We start from the raw sequence: 22,714 nt of genomic DNA, 5'->3' as shown, positions 1-22,714 counted from the left end.
GTTAGTAAATCTGTCATGACACAGCATGCATATATCTTCCACATTCCACGGTTGTATACCATCCTCTAGGCATTCTAGTGCCTGACTGACTTTTTGATAATGTATTCACCTATAATGATTGTCATTAGCTATTAATTAAATGTCCAGATGTCGGCAAGGAGTTCTTGAAAAAGCAATTTGGCCTTGAAAAAAGATGTAAGTAAAAAAAAGTAAGTAAGTAACATTTATTTATATAGCACTTTTCACAGACAAAGGCCACAAAGTGCTTTACATATACTCAATACATCTGTACTCAATACATACAATAAGTCTGGTGTGGGTTCTTGATACTGTGTGGGACTCCCAGCAGTGACATTACTATTTATTATTTATATGTGTTTGGAACAGAGGGATCTGACTGCATCCTGCACAGTGAATGTAACTGTACTTGTAAATGAGGCATTTCTAGTTTTAAATGGAACACAGATCTGCTAGCATTGTCATTTATCCTTGAAAGGATGCTACGGCTTTTAAAGCTATACCTCCCACTGATTGACGCCACACTGGTTTGTATAATTCTTTTATGCCTGCCAGGGCTGACCAGAGGAAACTCAATTGCACCCACTTAGTATGCTGTGGAGCTCAGGTGCAGGTGGCTTTGTGTGTTTGGTGTGAGTGGGTTTTCACCTTGAGCAGAAAGAAACGAGGATGAGTCAGTTTCTCAGCAGTGTCCTGGAGGAGAACCAACCTGTTTCCTTTTCGCTGCTCACAGCTATGTGCTTCAGAGCCTGCGGGAAATGCCAAAATGCATTCAGGTGTGTGAAAATGCACGTTTGGCTATTGTGTTCGCTGGGTACCAGAGGAAAGAAGAGAGTGTGTTACCTGATATAATTGAAAATAATGGCTTGATAATTCTTATTTGGCTGATAGTTTCAGCTGTATGGGTCTTAGCTTTCAACTGGTCTTAAGTCTGTCAAAATGGTTACCTTTTCACTTCATGTCAGTGTCTACATCAAAAATGAACATTTTGACACCATAGTGGCTAGCCTAAAAATGCCAGGCTGCTTCTAGAATGAAGTGAAACTCATTATTGCAAATAAAGAGGTTGTAACTATGCTGTGCACACTGACAGAGAAATTTCAAAGAATGCACATATGTGGCAGGCATTGTAAACAAGCTTATTAACTAATGGCTATAGAGAGATGAAAATACTCTCATTTCTTGTGTTCTTCTAGCAGGTGTTTTACTTACATAAAAGTGTTCTGTGGGCAGAAAAAAATTGGTTCACAGAGATAACAAAATAAGTCACAGAGGAGCCAGCTTAAAAAAATATCTTTAGTTTGGAAATTTGAGGCAAGTATAAAAAAGGTAATGTCTTTCAGCAGTATAAAAGTGTTGTTTGAAGAGAAACAAACACTTCCAACTAAGACAAGCATGTTTTATTTTCAATTTTTAATTTGTTAATCCTTAATTTACCTTGTTGAGCTAGCTTGGCTGAGGAAAATTCTTTTATTAGCTAGATAGCCAATTGGTTAGCTATGTTATTAGGCTAGTCAATAGAAGTTATGATAATCCCAGCTAATAGTTGGAACATAGCTTGGCAATATGGTGAAATTTGCCTTTGATAAAACTAGCAATATTAGCAATTTGTCATTTTAGTCAATATATTGCAACTGTTATCATATCATATTAATTTAGTATTGCTAGTGGGATAATGGTTATACTAGTGTGTTGCAGCTGCATTCTAAGACATTTTCAGTGCTTTATGGTGTTTTAATCACCTTGCATCAGTAGATTGCAGCATTAATGCAGACAGTGGCTGGTGATGGATGTAATCCAGCAACAATTTAAGCAGTTTAGTAACTATAGGCTTTCATCTTTGGCAGTGATTATTTTTCACTTTTGTGAAGTATGCTAGCAGATTGACTGATTTCTACTGAGAGTACATAGCTCCCATACTGAGCTCTATGTAAGAGAAAATGTAGGTTGAGATGAGTTATGTGTAGAGGAGACGTCTGAAGGACACTGCAGTCAACTTCAGAGCCTCTTTACAATCCATAATTGAATGTACATACTTTCCCACTATATGGATGATTGTTGTGGAAGATACTATCACCCAGTCTTGGGAGATTTTTCTATATGGGCTACTCAATTTTTATTTATTCATATTTTCTAAGTTACATTTATAATATTTGGGAAACATTAGATTTCTTAGATTTTGGATTGTGTTCAAATTGAGTGATTAAAGTATATGGATATACTGGAGGACAGTTTTTGTTGTTGTTGTTGTTATTGAATATATGTTATTTCATTACCTGGACCATAAACTGAAGGGTTCATTTAATACCATGTAGTTTACCTTTATTGCTCTTTGAAGGACATTAAGAAGAGGGAGAGAATTATATCCTCAATGAAAATCCTTAAGAACGCTTCAATCTAGTCGTTTCTCTTACTGTAGTACACAGCTACCAGAACCTGAATACTCCTTAACAGTAGTCGAGTCTTTATTTGAACACACTGCATACTTGGTTACACTAGCTATTTGTTGATATACAGTACAATAACATGTTTGGCATTCATATATATATGTTTACTTGTGAGCATTGATTTTAGCTTTTTATTACAGTTTTTCTCAGTGGATTTGGTTAATTTCTCACATCAGAATTGAAATTCTCAAAAAGTTCATTCAGTCTCTATATCTACTTGTCACTTGTGCACATCATAATTGCATTTATCAATGTGTTTCACATTTAGTGAATGCTTTTGTTTTTTACATTATCAGTTGCTTATGTCATGTTTATCAAAATGTGTTCTACTGTGTTCTACTGTTGAATTGTCTTACCCTCCAAAACATTTAGGCTTTAGGTCATTGCCTAGGTCATTACATGCAAAAGTGCTGAACATGTCATTATCTCTCAGGCATCATTTTATACTTCTTTTTTGTTACATTTTGGTCATTTATCCTAATTTGATTAAATTGTTCGCAGTTGAATCTTGGCATTCAGTTACAGTAATGAAGAGAATTTGTGAAGGTTTAGATCAACCAATGGTTTCAACCATAGGTGTGTCTCATGAACCTTTATTGTAATTGGCAAATGTTTATAGACGCTAAACACTGCAGTATCACAAAATCTCATAATGGAAAGACAAGGCCATGTACAGGGTGAACAACCAAGAAGAGGGATAAGACTGTGTGGTGGAAGGCGGAGGGGACAACAGAGGAAGAGGTTTGTCCCAGGTGAAATAAGGGCAATAATTGTGGACCATGTTTTACATCTAAGTCAAGGTCTTACAATGCCTGAAGCTGGTAGTTGGATGCAATATTGGAAGAACAACTGTGTCTTCAATCATTCAAACATTTCATAGAGAAAACATGTATGTAAATTCAGAAATGTGTTCTCGGCTGTAATGCTGCACATTGACATAAATTCTAAAATGTTATTAAATTTTATATTTTGCATTTTTGCATTCAAATACCTCTAGCTCATAGGGGCGGTAGAGGTTTTCACACCTCAACAAGAGGAGGCTGTATGTGCTCAGGTTGTTATGAATGTGTATAGTACAGTAAGCGTTGCAGTTTTGCCAGTCAAACAATTGTGTTGTCTTTTCTGAATTTCAGTCAGACTTGTTTTTGTCAACAAATTGCAGTGCAAACAATACAGTCAAACAATATTGCTGTACAAATGTGATGCTATCAGTCTCCAACATAGTCATGTGTAACTTTGTGTTCAGTGTAAGTTTGTATTTTGTGTGTAACATGTAAGTTTGTATTTTTGTGTAATATACCACAGAATGTGCAGCGTTCTTGAAATCAAAAGCTTAGCTAGTTTCCATCAAAATATACTTACAGTCTGCACTGACTGTGACTTATAGTTGCATAGACAACATGGCTAAGTATTTTGACTGCCTTGTTCATAGGCAATGGCAAACAGACTAGATATTCTGATGGCACTGACAAATTGATTGACCTAAATATTTGCTTTTGAGGCAAAAACAAATAATTTGAGTAAAGTATGTGCTTTTGCAGGTGTTTCATCAGGAAGTTTTAATGAAGAAATTGCGCAAACCAAAAACCCATGACACGATCCAAATTAAGGATATAATGACCAGCAGTCAACTGGTACAAAGACAAGACATACAGACAAACAAACGACCATCAGGTGAGGCGGATCATATGACCCGTCCACCTGAGCGACGAACACAACGCAACAACAAGACAACTGCCACTGTGGACAGGGGCGACCAGTAGGGGGCCCGCCGTACCATGACAGCTATAAGTTATCTGTTTTGTGAAATCCCACATTCTAATGTTTAGGAATGTTTATTGAGGTTGTTTATAGATTACTAAAATAAAATAGATGATAAATGTGTTGTGATTTATTCTATGGATTAGTCAGGGTTAGTCCTGCTCAAAGTGGGTGTGCATGGGAGACATTTACTATACATTTTCCATTCTGTGAAAAGAGAATAATCTTTTAGCAAACTGCATTACCTACTTTAATCTGTAAGTTAACTTTTTTTTTTTTACTATTACCGTTGCTTACTTTCAGTAAGTCAATCAAGCTCATAATCACTAAAAGGTCACAGTAAGTATAGTATTCCACATACAAATATGTATTAGCTAAAATCTACCTCTTGTGAGATACCTCAGCTGATGTCTCTGGAGATTTACAGCCAGATGCTATATGTTTTTTTAGCATCTGAGAGTCATGTCTTTATCTTATGTTCTTCATAAACACTTTATCAGTCATTGTGAATGTTGCATTGATTTCATTTGTTGTTGTTAGTACACTTTTATGTTTGGCTGTGACGAGGAGTGTAAAATAAAAAGGAAGTGATTGTGCCAATCTCAGGGAAAAAGGAGAATTTAATGGATAACATGCACCAACTGAAAACCCGTGACACAATCCAAATGAAGGATACAATAACCAGCAGTCAACTGGTACAAAGACAAGACATATATAGACTGACAAATGACCCTCAGGTGTCAGGAAACCTAATGGGCCACGCCCACCTGAGGGACAAACACAACGCAACAACAACAGGACAACATGAAATACTGCCACTGCGGACGGAGGCAGCCAGTAGGGGGCTCCCATATCGTGACATTGGCTTCATTTACTTTATTAAACTCTTCAGTTAGAGACTCAGTTAGTGTTATGGGTAGATTAACTGAAACCTTGACAAAGCATAAGCTAATGAATTAACAGAGGAGTTAATTAACATATCCTAGGAAAGTTGGAGGAGTCAGTTTCTAAGCTGTTTTGACATAAAACTGATGCTGGAGCTGCAGATTTTGACTCATAATTAACCATAATCTGAGCTTCTGGAGGAAAAGCAATATAATTTTTTTTTATCCGTTTTTAAATCAACTGAGTCTATTATAATACGTTTCTCTATAGTCCTTTGTTTATGTGCGCAGATCTGGACAAGATCTTTGGATAGCTTCATCTTGCTGGTTACAATCATTTATGTCTCCCGCCTCATCAGGATGAGATACACATTCCTGGCTCTTTGCTGAGTCAAATAATTCCCATTCTTTGAATCAAAACTTAATTAGCTCTGTAAAGTTCTTTATCAAGCCCTCTAGTTAATAACACATATCATGCTGTTTCTAAGATTTTTTTAAAATGTATGTTAATATGATGTAGGTGCTTTAAAATCACACACTTGAGAAGAACAGTTTGCTTAACCACACCACAACCACACATTACATATTTGTTTCTCTGATGTGTTTATTACCAGTCAGTCATCATCATTAATTATCATGGTTTTTTTTAAAGCTAATTTATTTGCTGATATATTTGGATGTGAACCAAGCAAGAAAAAAATAAGAGCAATGAAACTAGAAGCCATGTCCCACTCAGAACTAATTAAGCTTATGTAATAAATATAAATCACATTTATAAATTTCCCTTTGTTTATATAAGAAACAGCCTGGTTCAAACAACCCGGTTCAAAATAAAATAAATCCAAAATGTATGCACATCAACATATATTATTTTAAATTGGGAACCAATGCAAACTGAGAACTGCATAAATGGGAAAGCAAATATGTCAGTTTTGGAATGTCATGGGGATTCAGACTTTAACACTAAATCTCCCCATACATAGAAAAGAGAGGCTTTGTGGTCCCTCTCTGAGTATACAATGCAGAGACAATGAGATAAGAGTTGTGAGATGTTGTTGTATTACTCTGTCACTGCTCTGTCATTATTATCTTTTTGTGTATAACTCCTTTAACCTCTTCAGACTGAAAATAATGAGTTTTACTGTTTTGCTTAGATGACTCATTCTCAGTGATCGGCTAAGGGAGGAGAATGGTCACCTGGAGAATTCCACATACCAGGACCGTTTCCGCATGGCCAGAGAAAACCAGCTTTAGGCTACAATGTATCACCAATCATCTGGTGCTACACCAGTTCACAGCAGATCTCTTCATCGTTACTTTAAAAATGTCCTGTAGCTTGTTATGGGACATGCTGCTTTGATCCTACATTAAGCCACATAGAGATATCTTTGGTGGAAATAGGTTGAATGGAAAATCCAAGTCCAGTCTTTCTTTTTGATTTATGAAGTAAACCTCAGATATAGGCATCACATATGAACTCAACCCCAGTAAGTCTATAGGTATCACATATGAACTCAACCCAGGTAGGTCTATAGGTATAATCTGAGCTTTGAAATGAGTGATGTTTATCAATTATTTTTAAAATTATTTTCCTTTTGATTTCATATAGTTGAAAAAACCTTTCTCAACGTCCCAGGCTTGTCCTGTTTTTTATTGAAGTGTTCCTTATATTTGTCAATTGAGAGTCTCTTTCACTGGTCATTTAAGTGTATTAGATAATCAATTATCATCTAGAGCATTTTTCTGCAGGAGAATGAATATCTCAGAATGCCACATGTTTGCTGCAAGCACTTACAATTAATAGCTAATAATAACATTATGCTTCTGTTATGTTATATTGTGTGTATATATTCAATTAAATCCTACCACAAGAACTCGAGCACAGAAATCATTTATAATAATCAGACACACAGCAAATAAATCCCACATATGTTAAATGGACTGTACTTTCCACATATGTGTGAAGCTGAAGTGACCAGCAACTGGAAAGTTTAGTTTATCACAATTCTAATTATATAGCCCTATCTTACATGCTTTAGTATTTGAGCAAGCTTAATCTGTCCTCTCTGACTGCCGAGTGTCTCCTCTTCCCAGCATTGTTGCTTGTTTCTTTCCTTTTTTGTTCCTTATTTTGTCTTGGTTCCTCTCAATGTTTCTTCTTCAGGCTCTTTTGGAATTTTTCCTTGCCATTGTCATCTTTGGCTTGCTCACTGGGAGCATGGATCTAAACAATGGCTGCAAAAGACAATGTGAAGTTAAACAACTGAACATCATACTGTATAGGCCTATGTATGGTCATATGACAGAACATCATAGATGTAAAATAAGCAAACACTAACATTTAGGTTTAAACTCATATGAGAGCTGCATAGGATGGATTAAATAAAAGATGTGGATGATGTGGGAAGTCACATGCAAAGTCATTTCATGCTTACCCAGTACATGAGAATGAATATTAATAGGAAAGATCTTGTTTATACTAGATGCTGGAGCTGCAGTAGCAACCAATCTTGGATACCTGTACTTGGAGAGATGGCATTGACCTCTTTACTGAACCACAAAAAATCTGGGTTGATCAAGCAATCTAGGCCTGCTCAGCCTAGTGCGCACTATAACTACACCAAACCCACATTTCATAGAATTGTATGCCAAAGAGAGAATACAAATTTACATTTATCAGCTGCTCCTTTTGTGGATAAGTTGAAAAGAATGGAAGACTTAGGAATGATTGCACCCAGATGGTTGTAAGACTAGGACAAATGATAAAGCACTTGTGTTGTCTTAACCTGTTAAATGAGAATATGTGCAGGGAGAGACAGCAGAGGATGAGACACTCACAAAGCTGACAGGATCAATAGATTTCTTCAAATTGGATGCTAGTGGTGGATTCTGGCAGATTCCTCTGCAAAAAGACTCAGCTCCACTCAAAACTTCCATCATCCTTTTTGGAAGGTATTGTTTTCAGCATGTTCCCTTTGGGATTTCATCAGCTCATGAAATTTTCCAGAAGCACCTAACACAGATGTTGGAAGGCCTGGAAGTAACTGTTTGTCATACTGACAATATCCTGGTATATGTGGCTACACACATAGAACACAATGCCCGATTTCCCAAAATGTTACAGAAGCAAGGTCTGATACTCGAATGTCAGTTTATAGTGGGTTATGTCATCTTCCATACAAATGCCCATACATACAGCCATATAATCAGTGCTGCTGACTTACAGCCTGATCTGAAAAGATAAAAGGAATCGCAGAAATGCCAGTACTGAAAGAGTTTACAGATGTCAAGCGATGTATTTGTACAATCATCTATGTTGGGAAATTTTCATTGCTAAACTGACTCAACAATTTTCCATAACTGTGTCTGGGGACGTTGCTAAGATCTGTAGTTTTTTGCATTTGAAACCCTGTTATCATTCAAATAATAGGAGATCAGAGTGGGCTGTAAGGACAGTGAACGCAAAAAAACCAAATGAAAATCCTCACAAGCCCCTGATGGCACACGGAGCCACTGTTGGCTCAGGAGGAATCTCCAGCAAATTAGACTCCTATTATCCCAGTCACCCTCACATCTGCTTTGCATGGCCTCATTGTTTTTAAGAGGAAAGGCAAAGCAAAGGCTGAAAGCAAAGCAGGCTGAGTAGATTAACAGCACACAGCTCAGGGCAAACTAGCTCTTTAGGCAGGACAGTGTCTAAAATATTTTACATAGTAAAAATCCCATTAGATAACCTCAGAAGACATTTCTTTCTGTGTCTGGAGGTCCATCAGAGCACAGACAAACCAGAAGTGGTCAGGTAATTGAGCCAACTACAAAACAACTTAGTTTAGTCTTCACAGTGGAGCAAAAGTCCCTGTACCACAACAGAGACTCTTGGGCATTCTATGCAGTTTTCAAATTGGAATATTAGAAAATATGCCTTTAAGTTTGTGTCTTTTGGATACTTATGCTTATGTTGTGCATACATTTATGTTTAATCAGCAGAGCAATTGAAGCTAATGCCATGTTTGGAAAATTGCACCTATGCAGCATATGGAGTCAATATTGTGGAATAATGTGGGATTCACCAGTCACACTGTAGAATACTGTAAGGGTGGAAGCTGGAAGCATGGAAACATCTCTAATTCAGCACAGATCGACCCAGTGATAAACAACATACATGCCCATCTGCAGTTGGACTTGGCAGAGAATGCATTGTGTTTTGGTGTCAATTAGACTGGATTAAATTATTATTAAGATAATTCAATCATTAATTATTGGATGTGATCACAAAATCACCAAATTAAAAAAATGCAGATTCTTGCATGTTGTCTTCATCTGTACTGGCCAACATGTTGGGTATGAATTAATATCTGCTGAAATGTTCCTGGGTTGGAGTCTTCCTGCATAAAAAATCAGTGACACACTGGCAGATACCATAGAGTGGGTCATTAAAAGTTTTTAAAAAGGTCTCCTGCCTCTCCTCTGCTTTCCTTTGCTCTCCTCTCATCTACTCCTCTCTTCCCTTCTTCTGCTATACCCATACCTCACTTCCTTTTCCCGCTCCTTCCGTCTGACTGCTGTGCAGGTTTAGGGCACTGAATCTCTTAGCAGGCTCATTCCACATGCGTGTCAGGCAGGCCCTGCTGAGAGGGAGAGGAGCAGTAAAGACTGGAAGAAGGAGTGACAGGGAGACCAGCAGTAAAGAGGCAGAAATGTGGATTTCAGCAGGGTACGGTGCCAAGCTGCTGCTGGTGGATGAGCTTTGCAGTGAGAAGGCCACAGAACACTCAGCAGGCTGGATGCATTCTAATAACCTCTGGCTGGAGTAGTCCAACATAACGAACCAACCTTCATTAACACTGCTTTGCATTAACACAATCAGGGTGAATTCAACTTGCCATCATTGTTAAGGCATATATAATTTCCCCTCAACAAAATCGGTTTACAGGACTTGGAGATAACCAATCTGGGTTATTTGAACCTTCTAAATGATTCCACTGGTCCTTTGGATCTGTTTGGCAACTCAGCTTACATCATGTTCATGGTGCAGTATCAGCCTACAGAGCTCTGAATCAGATGAATTCCACAGGACCACACACACCAGTGCAATTCAGTGAGGTTAATCTAGCCTTAAGCAATGCAGTTCTTTTCTGTTTGGTATGGTTAGTCTAAACTCTTATGGCTTGACAAATGGCCAGGAAATAGCACTGCAGCCAAGCAAACTGACTGTTTGGAAGGTTCTTCTTAGGACTTATTAACAAAGTCTGAATCAGCAGAGCTGCTGTGGGAGATTGTGATTCACTCATGTTTCACCATCATGATTATGTGTACAGAACAAACTAAGTATCTTTCCTCTGACTGGACTGAAAATCATGTACAAAGAATCAGTTTTCCAGTTGAATTAGGTCTTTTTTTTAACCTATGAACAGTGTTCTGTGATTTGTGCATGGGCTCCAAGTTTGCATGGGTGGGTGAGAGGGTTTTATCTGGAGACACACTCCTTGCCAGGCAACAGCCACCGTGTTTGAATAGAATTCTGTTTCTTTCTCAGCCCACGGTGGCATAAAGCTCCTGTTTCTTTTCTCTACGGTTCCTCTCGAGCCTGATTGAAACCCCTCTCACTACTCTGCTCAGTGCTCTCCAGCCTTTGTGCCTTCATTGTTCCTTTTCTTCATTTCCATCAACTTTATCTTCATGTTAAAGTCTCTCCTGTCCTACTCGTTATACCTTCACTCGCTTTCCTGACTGTGGCCTCAGAAACCACCACTGTACTCACATACATCCGGCTCTCAAATGAAGGTAATAATATGAACACCAAACACGCTTTCCACGAGTGATCCATGAGTTAAAAGAATATTTGTACATATGTAAAACGTTTATTTGAGTGTATAATGCTAGCATACATATGAACTGTTTAACATATCTGGAGCTTGTAACTTAAACTAATGAAATTGTTTTGGAATTTCTGCACTGTTAAGTGCTGTGCACACACAAAATACACGACAGCCTGGGATGATCACCTCTTTGTTGAAAAGTTGGTTAGTTCAGCTGGACTACGTTCAAATTTTATTTGCTGATTACAGAGCCTAGAACAGTTTCAAAGGACATTTTTCTTTCTCAGAACATCTATTTTAGTGATAGCCACAAGGACAGATATAAAATCTAGAGAATAGAATGCCTTTAGTGTCTTAAAATAAAAAGGTCCCAGTGAAAAATATTAATTATAGATCACTCCAGAGATATCTTCCATTTGAATGCTATTCCAGTGAGAAATAAAAGGCGTCTCAGTGTCAGTTTATGCTGAAGAAGCTGTTCCTGGCCTTCCCACTTCTTCTGCAGTGACTCATTCAAATGTCAGGAGGTATGCCTCAGTGAACGATGACATCCATCTGTCCTACAGAATAGCAATCACAGAGCAAGAAAGACTGTCAGCACAGTCTCCTTTTGTTTGGACACCTTGCAAGAGTCAGGCCCCTAGCTTCTCCTGAGGTTGCATCTCCACCTGCCTTCTGCACCAGTGAACTGCGCTGGCTATGTGGGTGTGGGCAAGGACAAAATGCCCCATGGAGTGCTTTTTTTTTTTAGAACTGTATCCAGGGAGTGGCTTGTAGTGTCAGTGAGGGTCTTTGCTCAGTGAAATCAGCCTGTGTAAGGTTCTTCTCATGGCAGTGCATCTGGTACTCAAGAGGGTGACGGACCATATTCTCCACTAGAAGGTGAGTGGCAAAGGAAAGAGCAAAGGAGAATGTGATGAACCAACAGAAAGGATTGTGTTTTGGATTGTATGTATCAGGATGCCAGATAACTGTATAGGAAAGGAACACAGTCACACACCTCCCTGTCACTGTGTCATAGACTTCATTATCATGGCGATACGCTGTTCTCTGCAGCCTCCATTCTGGCTGTGTCATCACAGATCGTGGTGTGGGAATGCAAGAAGGAGAAGGAAGCGAGCCTGCCACCATCTTGGCTCAGTGCTAACAAAACTGCAAGACCTTCTTCATTCCCTTTGCAATGTATGAGTTGTTGGTGCTACAGCAGATAGATCGCAACACGAATAGAAGACATAAGAGGGAGCTAGTCTGTGTGTTTAGGAAAGCTGAGAAAGGGAGGCAGGAGAGACAGCTCAACGAAAAGCAGAGCTCAGAGGCAGAGCACAGTGGGCAACAAACTCAGGCTGAGGGTGAGAAAGACAGAGGCACAGAGAGGCTGCAGCACAGAATACACACCATGCAGCCAAACACGCGCACACATGAAAGAGGGGCAGAATGGCTCCCTGAGTGAATGGATCTTTTTAAATTATGCATGTGATGAATTAACTTGACATGATACCAGTGAGTGTCTTTTGCATGTTTACACAAGCATACCCCCCCACACACACACACCACACACCCACACTCACAGTGTTTATAGAGTATGCCTGTACTAAACAGAAAGAGCGGATACACATTCATGTTTCCTGGGACAGTACAAAAGCTGAGTGAGTGTCGTCAGCACAGCAGCTCTGCAGCTTTCATGTCCCACCTCCCCCTTCAGACCAGCCCACTCCTCACACACACACACACACACACACACACACACACACACACACCCCACTTCCCCCTTCAGACCAGCCCACTCCTCACACACACACACACACACACACACACACACACACACACACAGTCACACACACACACACACACACACACACACACACACACACACACACACACACACACACACAGTCACACACACACACACACACAGTCACACACACCCCACTTCCCCCTTCAGACCAGCCCACTCCTCACACACACACACACACACACACACACACACACACAGTCACACACACACACACACACAGTCACACACACCCCACTTTCCCCTTCAGACCAGCCCACTCCTCACACACACACACACCATCCACAGTAACATAGCCAGCTCTGGCACGCTGAACAGAAACGCACCACCCCTCAGCACAGCCCACGGTGCAGGTCGTGCAGGGCTCCAGAGCGGACAGCCGCAGGACTGAGTGAGTGCATGACAGCCAGCTGTGGGCTTTTCGCCCGCGGTGGATCAGCATCCATCTGTGCTGCATGTGTTCTAGTCTGTCTCTGAGTTCTATTCCTTTTGTAATGACACTTTTACTGTCATCACTGTACACTGATATTAAATATCAATAAATGTAGTGGAGCCAGCTATGTGCCAGAATGTGCCAGCCATGCAAAAGAGCAAAGCTTATTCCAAGTTTAAGCCAAGTTTAATTACAATATTTCCATCTTGCGATAGCGGCTTGTCTTGTTATGACAAGCTCACATCACAAGCTTTTAGCTTGACAGCTCAAGCACTTCCAGCTCAATCCTTTTGTTTGTAATTAAACTTCTATTTGTAAATTTCCAAATTGTCATACATAGCATAACAGTAAGCATAAGCATACTGTTCATCTGTGTAATCAGTCCCCTCCTGCATTACGATGGGCCCTCTCCCTGGTGTTTATACAGGCTGTCAGTATGCGCAGAGGGAATCGAACCCAAGGGGGCATACAGCAGTCTGCTACAGGAGGAGTTCTCCAGTCAGGTGGAGGCAGCTTTCTGAGAGCCCTGCCTCTGGCATCCAGTGGACAGTCAGCCAGGAACCTCAACGTGATGCAACTGCAGATGAGCATGAGAGGAGGGGAGAGATAGAGTGAGAGAAGAACAGAGTGAGAGAGATAAGGGGGGGAGGGGTGCAACTGGGTGCTCTGTGTATTAAGTCCTGAACATTCTTTCAAGCTGCCCATATTGGATTTGACAGCTATCTGCAACCTGATTTTGTGAACTTACAGGTTTATGGTGTGTTGTTGTGTATTTGGTGAAGATTTGTGTGCAAATGCTGGCAATTGACTGTAGCAGGGGGTACGATATAAAACTCTCTTATATTGTAGTGTGAATGTGCTGTGCTAATCCCCTGGAGGGGAAAGCACCAACTGTAGATTGATGTTATGCAGTGAAGATCCCAAAGGAAGAGCATGTCCCTTGAGTGAGTAAATGAAGTGAATGAAGTGTATTTTAAATAATCCAGACAGTACTAGTTGAGCATGCAACTCGTCTGCTCTGCCTTGGGCTGTTTATCAAGTCAAGGTTCATGAAGGATGTAGAGGCTTATCAGCACCCTAGACACAGACACCCAAGACCATCTTAACTGTTTTTGAGATAATTCCTGTGTTCCCATTAAAGGTAATTATGATCTTGGACTCTCTAAAACATCTGCATACATTGTACCTCACTGAGAGGCTATGGATGTCTTTATTCACTGAATTCAAGGCATGTTGAAATGTGTGATATTTGTGATCAGCTTTGATGTGTTTATTTTAATTTATCCTTCACGATAGTTATGCTTTTGCCAGACAATCACATTATATTATGTATCATTATGTATTTTGTGTGTTTTATGTTCTTTTGTTTAGGAACACTGTTGTTGATATTTTGAAAAATTATATCACAGCATGTCCTTAACCAGAAATTACTATTCTAACATTCTCTCTCTCTCTCTCTCTCTCTCTTTCTCTCTTTTACACACATCCTGCAGGCTTTTTATGAGCTGAATGTGGTTTTTTGAGATAACCGCTCCAACACAAAGACACCCTGAGTGTCTTAAGGCAGAATGGTCTCTCACTGCTTCGAAAGAGCAGCACCACTTATAGCTTCATATACAAACTATTACTGTGTTGCTCTCACATTGCAACAACACCATCCTCATATTTGACAGTGATAGATACACATATGTGTAGCTGGGAGGAGCATTTTGTGACAACAGTAGGGGGAAAGGTGACACATTTGTGATGGTGTCTTTGTTTGTTGCCTCCTAGGGTGGTACCTTCTATATTTCTCTGTTTTGGGGGAGTGAAGAGTGGTTCAGTTGTAGTTGGGTGGTTGCTTCCTCCCTTTTCTTTAGACCTTACATGTTCTCATAGTCATGTGTTATCTTAACCTAGAGCCATATAAAAAGTAGCCGAATAAACAACAACCAAAAACTGAGAGGCAGAAATAAATTCCTTCTCTTATGCAGGTTTTTCAGGATACATTTATATATTATCATTTAAAGAATTTAGTAGAAGTATGGGTATTTGTAAAATATATGCTTTCTTTTTTCTACAAAAGATATGATTGAAGAACAATTGAGTGTTGTATAATATAGGGTTTTGCAACAGAATAAATGACTATAAAGTGCACATTGGAAGATGCAAGTAATGTTTCTAGCCCAAGGAGAACCCAACTCCTTGGACAAGGAAAAATACCAACCAATAAAAGGCTTTCTGCCTGTACTGTCATCAGTTGGGTCATTTCCTGAGGCAATGCCCTATTCACACTACCACCTGTACTATTCACAGTTTTGAAAAACATGGAGAGACCCCCATGTGCTAATACAGTGAGTATGGTACCGAAAAGACTTTCAACCATCATGTTGTTGTAGCCCTGATCAATTTTGGCTCACATCTGAACTTCATGACCAGAAGCTGGTGGACATATTATTATCCCTACTGTACATAATTAAATGATTCAATTAAAATAAATAATTTAATTAAAGGCTAGTATGGTTAATGTAGTTATTAATCTAATCGAATAATGTAGTTATTAAGCACAGATACTGATAACCACCTCTATCAAGAGGTGATATTATTATTATTACACATTCTGTACTGTACCAGTTGAACATCAGGTGACTGATTTGAACCACTCCTTAACAGATTATCCAAACACCTTTCTTTGTTTGTGGATCCTGAGCCGTTTAATTGATATTAATCCCATATACTCCCATTAATCCCATAATTCTCCAATCCCATAGGCATACATGCAGTTTTTTGCTCTCTCCTTCTATACTAACTGCATCCATGTTTGTCTCCATACTAAGAGCATTATGTCTCATTGTGGCTTAATTGAAATACCTATGAACACTCCTGCCATGGGTTACCAGCCCAGGGCAGCCGCAGCAGGGTCTATTTCCTATTCTCAGGTTTCAGGCTGTCACAAGATCTTCTCTTGTTGTCAACTGACCTGTTCCCAGCAGTCATTAATTAAACTTGCCATGGCCAAACAATTATTGACATGTTAAGGTGTCCCTTACATACCCAAGACATTAATGATTACATAAAGACTTAGTTAACCTTATCTAGTTAACCCCTATCTCCCAACACTAATTACAGAACTGATTCTACTTAGTGGGAACTAGAAGAGGACATTAGATTAGATTAGATTAGTTTTTGATTAGTCCTTAACCACTCCCACTGCTACTCACAGAGCCTGGGGGATAGGTTAGGGATAGTATTCTGGGATAGACTTATCCCTTGGGCCTTTATCACTTTTTCCACACCTCAGGTCATCCAGGGCAAGCTAATATACTCCAATGAATAGCTCATAGGCATTAGTGGGAGAGAATGTCCCAGTTAATTTTATTGCTTTCCGTTCAATCTGCACATGGTTCAAGATGCCAAGACCCTACCTGCCAGAATCTGATGCCCTTACAGATGCATTAACACCCATGGTCACATACTGCTGTAGAGTTTGTCACATACCTACCTCCTTCTTATGGGTATTCCATATTACTCATAGTTAATATATTCTCCAGGTTTCTTCAGTTTGTACCACTGCTTCCATTACCACTGCTTCTTCATCTGTTGGCCAAACCCAGGAAGTCCCCAGTTCACCCTTTCACTGAGAAATTAAGGGTGAAGCTTGACTACTGGATTCCATCCCCAGTCTAATGGCCAGACTACAAAAGTCTATAGTTGATTTTTCTACCATGGGCGAAGAGAGCTCAGAACTCAGAATATTCTTCCCTCTTCTGCTGGTATCACCCCTTTCTATTGTATGCTGGGTTACTAAGACCACCATACCCTGGGATCCATCATCAACTAATGTACCTGCTGTGTATGAGTCATTGGAGGCTCTTACATCCACCAACATCAGAAATCAAGCATCTGCTGTCCCAAATGATTTATACATGATACATGCAAAAGCAAGAGCATTAGATGCAGCTGTTAAAGCTGGACTATCTGAAAAGTCAGGGGTGTTCCTTTCACACAGGCCTGTTAGCCCTTGAGGTGAGATGAGGTTAATAGTATTACCTAATGCATTCTGGGTGGGTTGGCTCTGAATGGACTGACTGACTATGTGCTGTTTCAGAACAAGAGTTCATTGTTTCTGATGTGTCCCATAAGGCCCTTACTCCATATACTCCTAAAGTCAAATACACACATTCTTTCTTTCTTCCTCTCTCTCTCTCTCTCTCACCCACACACACACACACACACACACACACGCGCATGCATAGTCACAGGCAAAGAGTCTGATATTCAGGCTGGTATAAAGATAACATTCCTGTACAGTCCTGGACACAGATCTGCAATAACCCTTAGCAACCTTCAGCCCTGTCAGTTAGGTATTTAGTTGATATATCCTTGTTCCGGCCTCTATATCAAAACTGTAAGCTTTAATTGCTATGGACATACACTTTATTTATGTTGTGAACTCCTTTGTGGCTTGTTATGTTGTTGGTTGAGATGTTTCTATGTTCACTGTTGGGCGGAGGTGTTTGGTGAATGGGGACAGAGGTCAGGGGAGTTTAAAATACCACAGGTGCCACACTATCCATCTTTTCTTGCTGGACGTTGAATAGCAGCAAGCCACTACTCCAGAGGTTTGACTGGGTAATATTTAACACAATACTCAGATGTTCCTAGATGTCTGTGAGATAGAGAATGAACAATTTATTAAAACATAAATTTAACATAACATGGAGACCTGCTTGCATTCCCTGCATGATTTTTTTAAACATTATGTAGATGTGGTGAGTCAACTAATCGTCTTGGTGGTTATGAGCTTTCCTTTCTTGTCATTAAAGCTATTTCTGTCCAACATTTTCACTTGTCACTTATATAATAGACCAACAAATTGCCTTATCCATCATTGTGAAACATGTAAACCTTCCACAGTTTGTTGGATTTAACTACTATGTTAAATACATGACTTTACAGGACTTTTCTGGGGAGATTAAAGGAGGAGCTGAAGAAAGCACAGCACCAAAAGGAGGAATATGGTGCTCATTTGTCCTCTTCTCTTAGGTGTAGGAGGCTGAATCCTTTATACAGGCATCCTCACAGCAAAAGAGCCTCACAAAAGAGGGACTGAGGAGGCCAGAGGAGATTATACTTGACATGATAGCAGTATGTATAGGAGGAGCCTGGGTCTCTTTTTTTGCTACAGACTGGTAATCTCATCCAGTACCAAGGTAAAAATATTTACCAAACTTGGCTCCCTCAGCCCTGTTCATTCTTACTATCATCTGATGGCCCAGTCTATCAGACATGTCTTCTGTTTATGCCTTTGAAATTGTACATGAAATGAATCACAGGCAACTAGTCTGACTACAGGATGATCTCAAATCTACTTCTTAGCCTAACTTTTAAAATACACTGTTTTTCAGAAAATTATGACCACCAGTTTTGTGAATTCTAAAGAATGTGGCTGCACTTTAAATATTTAGAGATTAAAGCTATGTGTATTCACCACCATACCTTAGGGACTCCAATTCGAATCTAACATAAGGTGGATTCAAGTTCATAATGTTCACATCATCTCCCGTTGAAGAGCTAATGAAGACAAAGTTATCTGTCACAGCACAGTAATTTAAATTAAAATGATATCACAGTGAGGAGAAAACTCAGCGGTAATATTACAGTATATATCTCAGAATAAGTTTCATATTGCTGTCTCACTACCTCACAGAAACGGTTGTTATTTTCCAGATATCTTCTGTCCTATTCAGCATTTTGTCTGTGAGTATTTTTAGTGCCTCTTGTGCTTTAGCAGGAGAGTGTAAAAGACATTGCAGGCCTGTGTAGAGCCAGACTTCAAGATAGCTTTGAGTATTGGAAGCCATATCAGAACTTTAACTATCTGCCTTTGTATGATGTAAAGGACTGTATTAATCATGGATAAACATTCTGTAAAGTCAGCTTCACCTAACTTATATAATTACCATTTTAGGGCGAGACATTCTCAGGCACTGAACACAGAAAGCTGATTAAGCTTTCACACCATATGTGACAGGGCTTGATGTGTTGCAGACCCAAAACAATGGAACATTATGAATGAATGAACTTAAAATTGCCTTTGTCTCACCTCAAGCATGAAAAAAAGTATCTTCCAGTTTGTTTCCTCTCTAATCCAACTTTTGGAAAGAAACATTTAGTTGCTACTTCTTGGTTTACTTGGTACATAGTCAGTTGTTTTATTTCCACTCATTTTATTATTAAATTGCCACCATCAGGGTTACATAAATAAATATATACATATTTAAACTCCAACTGTTTTAGTTTAACACTTGCAAATTTGGTGCATGCTGACTGCAATTCACTGCTGCTGGAGTCATACATGTATTATTAATAGCTCAGAGGACATCTGTATGAGCACTGGATCTCACCTCATGGGTGGCTGGTGGTGCTGAATGTGTTTTGTTGCAGAGTGCCAGTGTGCAGTGCTAATACAGAAAATAGAAAAAAAAAGAGGATGAAAATGCAAGTGGCTTGAATAAATAAATAAATATGTAAAGTTGCTTATAAAAGTAAAATGTTGTTCATATATTGAGCCCAAAAAAATGGCTGTTAAGCTGATCCAAATGCATTCAAACAGGAAAAAAACTTCACCCATCTAAAAAATTGAATCAGCTATATGTATTTTAAAGAAAAAAAATACTGCCTATGAATACGATTTATTAAGCTTTACAGTAGGCTATTTAGTAATCCTTGCACTCATTTCATAGTGCAGTATGCCACTATCCATGAGTAATTTCAGATGGTTCTTATCACAAAGGCTTTTAACAGAGGTAAGTAGTAATAGACTACATTTACTTCATTCTATTTATTTGAAGCTGCAGTCAGTAGAATTGAGAGTGACCAATGCTAACTTGTAGTCTTAGTATCTGAGCAAGGTAACATTAGCACATTGACATTAGTAAGTTAGCCAAATGGACAACATGAATTACACCAACATAATGAATAGTGAAGAAGCAGGTACTGCAAATATTTTTTAAATGCAATATGGATACTATGTTAATGATACATACTGGAAACACCATGATTTCCTTACAATGTAGTGTAATTTGTGGCCTGAAATGGATAGAACAAAACAGTTGTTAAAATGTTACACCACTTAGCACCTGTAACATTGGTTGTTGGAGGCTGTATGCAGGTGCGGATATTCAAGGGTTTTCTTAACACCCTAAAAACCAAATATCACAGACCAAAGATACTAATACACAAAACCTGGGAAACAAGGGATCAAAAGGGAAACAAGACATGAACAAGTTATGCATATCAGACATGGTACTTTCAAACACACTTACTAAGAACATGACCGATAATGCACAGGACCAAACACAGTACTTAAACACACAAACAAAACCAAGAATTTAACAAGACACAGCTGGAAACACTGACAAGGGAGTGGAGTTACAAATGACATGGCGTGACATGAGAACACATGGAGAATGAAACAAAGTAATGATTGACAGAAGGAGGCAGAACCAGACGTAACAGCACCTACATGATTAGCTTAGTATAGCATCATTACTCATAATATACAAAATATACCAAACTTACCTAAATTCAACAAACATAAATTCTAATCAACAATTATGTAAACTAAACTGTGATTAGTCTTTGGTCCTTAGATGGCGAGCTTTGTAGGCTATGTATCAATTTATCAAAATGATTCCCATTGTTACGGTTCCCTCTACAACCCCACTTGTTTTGGTTTGTTTTATTTCCTGGTTTCCCCTATGTGTACTCTTATTTTGAAATTCATCATTGCATCTGGTTTCAGTGTTTTTGGTTCCCGCCTTCTTGTTTGTAACCCCGCCTCTCAGTAGTAATCCCAGGTGTTTGTACTTAGGTTTCCTTGGTTTGTCCTGTATTTAAACCCTGGTTTCTGTGTAGTCTGGGCTGGTCATTGTTTGTGTAACAGCCCTGAGGGTCATGTAAGTCTGCTTCTATTGATTTAGTCCTTTGTATAGTTTTATTAAATATGAATAACTTGCTCATGGATTTGACCCTTGCCTGTTTATATGACCCTGATTTTGGATTGCCCTTCACACCACCTCGCTCTGCTTAGCACATCCACACACCTCATTGTTCACAGATCCCACGGGCGTTACTGCCATTTACCTTTATTAACACCTTGTTTACAATTAAATAGTATCATAATAAAATGTTGAATTATTTATGAAAAATACATTAACCCAAATCCATGTAGAATACTTCAACGATGGTTAAATGCGAATGGGTGGACAGGGAGTTGCGTGCAAGCATAAGAACAGTTGCACCAATCCTGATCTATTTATAAAATGTATGGGCAAACCCAATTTATGGGGTTACATTTATGATTTTCACTGCTGTGGCTGTCCTGTAGCAGCCTGGCCCTTCTCAGCATTCTAAAGAAGTGACTATAGTTAATAAAATGTCACTGCATTTGTGTATGCTACTTAAGCCATTTCACTTTGAATCATCATGTATAGTAAGGAAAAGCAGTGCCAAGGAAAATGGAGCCCTTCTATGTTGGCAGACTACTGATGAACGGTGAAAAAGGATGTTTCTGATGCCAAATGTAGTAGAGGATTATACATCCATAAAGTCAAAGTCATTATATATATATATAAAATGTATACAGTGGTTCATTAATGTTTTGGCAATGAAGGTTTTACTGTGGTATTAATACCAAAATCCTCAAAGAAACAATTCTGAAGAGAGAGAATATATATATATAGATATATATATTTTTGGATAAGCCCTTTCTCCCACAATCAGCACATTTTTAGTTGTGACTTTGGGGAGCTTTGGGGAGTTCATTTCAACACTTTACCTGATGTAATAACATACAAAAGAAAAGAATAATAATAAAAAAAGAAATCAAAACGAAAGTGTCACTGCCACATTGGCAGGTGAGTGTAACATAACAGAATATTATATTATTGGTAAATATGCTGCATTTCAAGTCTTGTCTTGTTAACGTTGTGTTGCACTTGCGTCTTGTTAACGTGTGTGTATTTAATTGTCTGTCTGTGTCATGTGTGTTGCTCATTATTGTCTATAGTCCCTCTTTATTGACGAGGTGGAAGACCAGTTGGCCCCTCCCCAGTCAGTGCTCCTCCAGAAGTGGGCGCAATGACCACTCCAGAGTCCGGGCATCCCCCTCCGAGTCAGACGAGGCATCGGATGACTCCAATGTAGAAGAGGGCTCGGCGTCGTAGGAGGAACCTGCAAGCGCAAAGCAGCCGGCAGCTGGTGCACCTCCCCCTGCCAATAAACACACCAAACTCCAGTAACTGTGTTTCATTCTTACCATGTCCGTGGTCTGAATGAAAATAAAGCTGTGCCTGAGTCTGAAAGAGGCTGGTAAACATCTTTCCCTGGTCCTGGAGGTCGGCGTACGTCCCAGGGGGGCCTGCCTCGGCTCACCAGCAACCTCAGCCTGCTGCCGTCCTTCATCCGCCACTGGGCACTGGGGTGCAATCATGGAAGCCGTTGTTTATACCCGTGTGCATACCTGTTCCCATATGTTTGCTAAACCTTTTGTGTCCCTGTATGCCCTTTATGCTGTT

General features: G+C 39.3%; 1 protein-coding gene across 1 annotated transcript in view; it reads right to left on the bottom strand.

The window, feature by feature from the left end:
* Window positions 1-374: 374 nt before the first annotated feature.
* LOC143517302 (uncharacterized) overlaps window positions 375-22,714 on the bottom strand; it is a 34,280-nt gene continuing 11,940 nt past the window's right edge. Inside the window, exons 2-5 of the mRNA XM_077009672.1 lie at window positions 22,456-22,614; window positions 19,541-19,597; window positions 13,611-13,731; window positions 375-767 (exon numbers count right to left, since the gene is read on the bottom strand). Of these exons, the coding sequence (XP_076865787.1) occupies window positions 693-767; window positions 13,611-13,731; window positions 19,541-19,597; window positions 22,456-22,601 (399 nt within the window). The 5' untranslated portion in view covers window positions 22,602-22,614 and the 3' untranslated portion in view covers window positions 375-692. The remainder of the gene's footprint in view (window positions 768-13,610; window positions 13,732-19,540; window positions 19,598-22,455; window positions 22,615-22,714) is intronic.

The sequence above is a fragment of the Brachyhypopomus gauderio genome, chromosome 6, assembly GCF_052324685.1.
Source record: "Brachyhypopomus gauderio isolate BG-103 chromosome 6, BGAUD_0.2, whole genome shotgun sequence".
NCBI lineage: Eukaryota > Metazoa > Chordata > Actinopteri > Gymnotiformes > Hypopomidae > Brachyhypopomus > Brachyhypopomus gauderio.
Note: the sequence above shows the minus strand (reverse complement) of the source record. Positions and strands in the feature narration are given on the sequence as shown.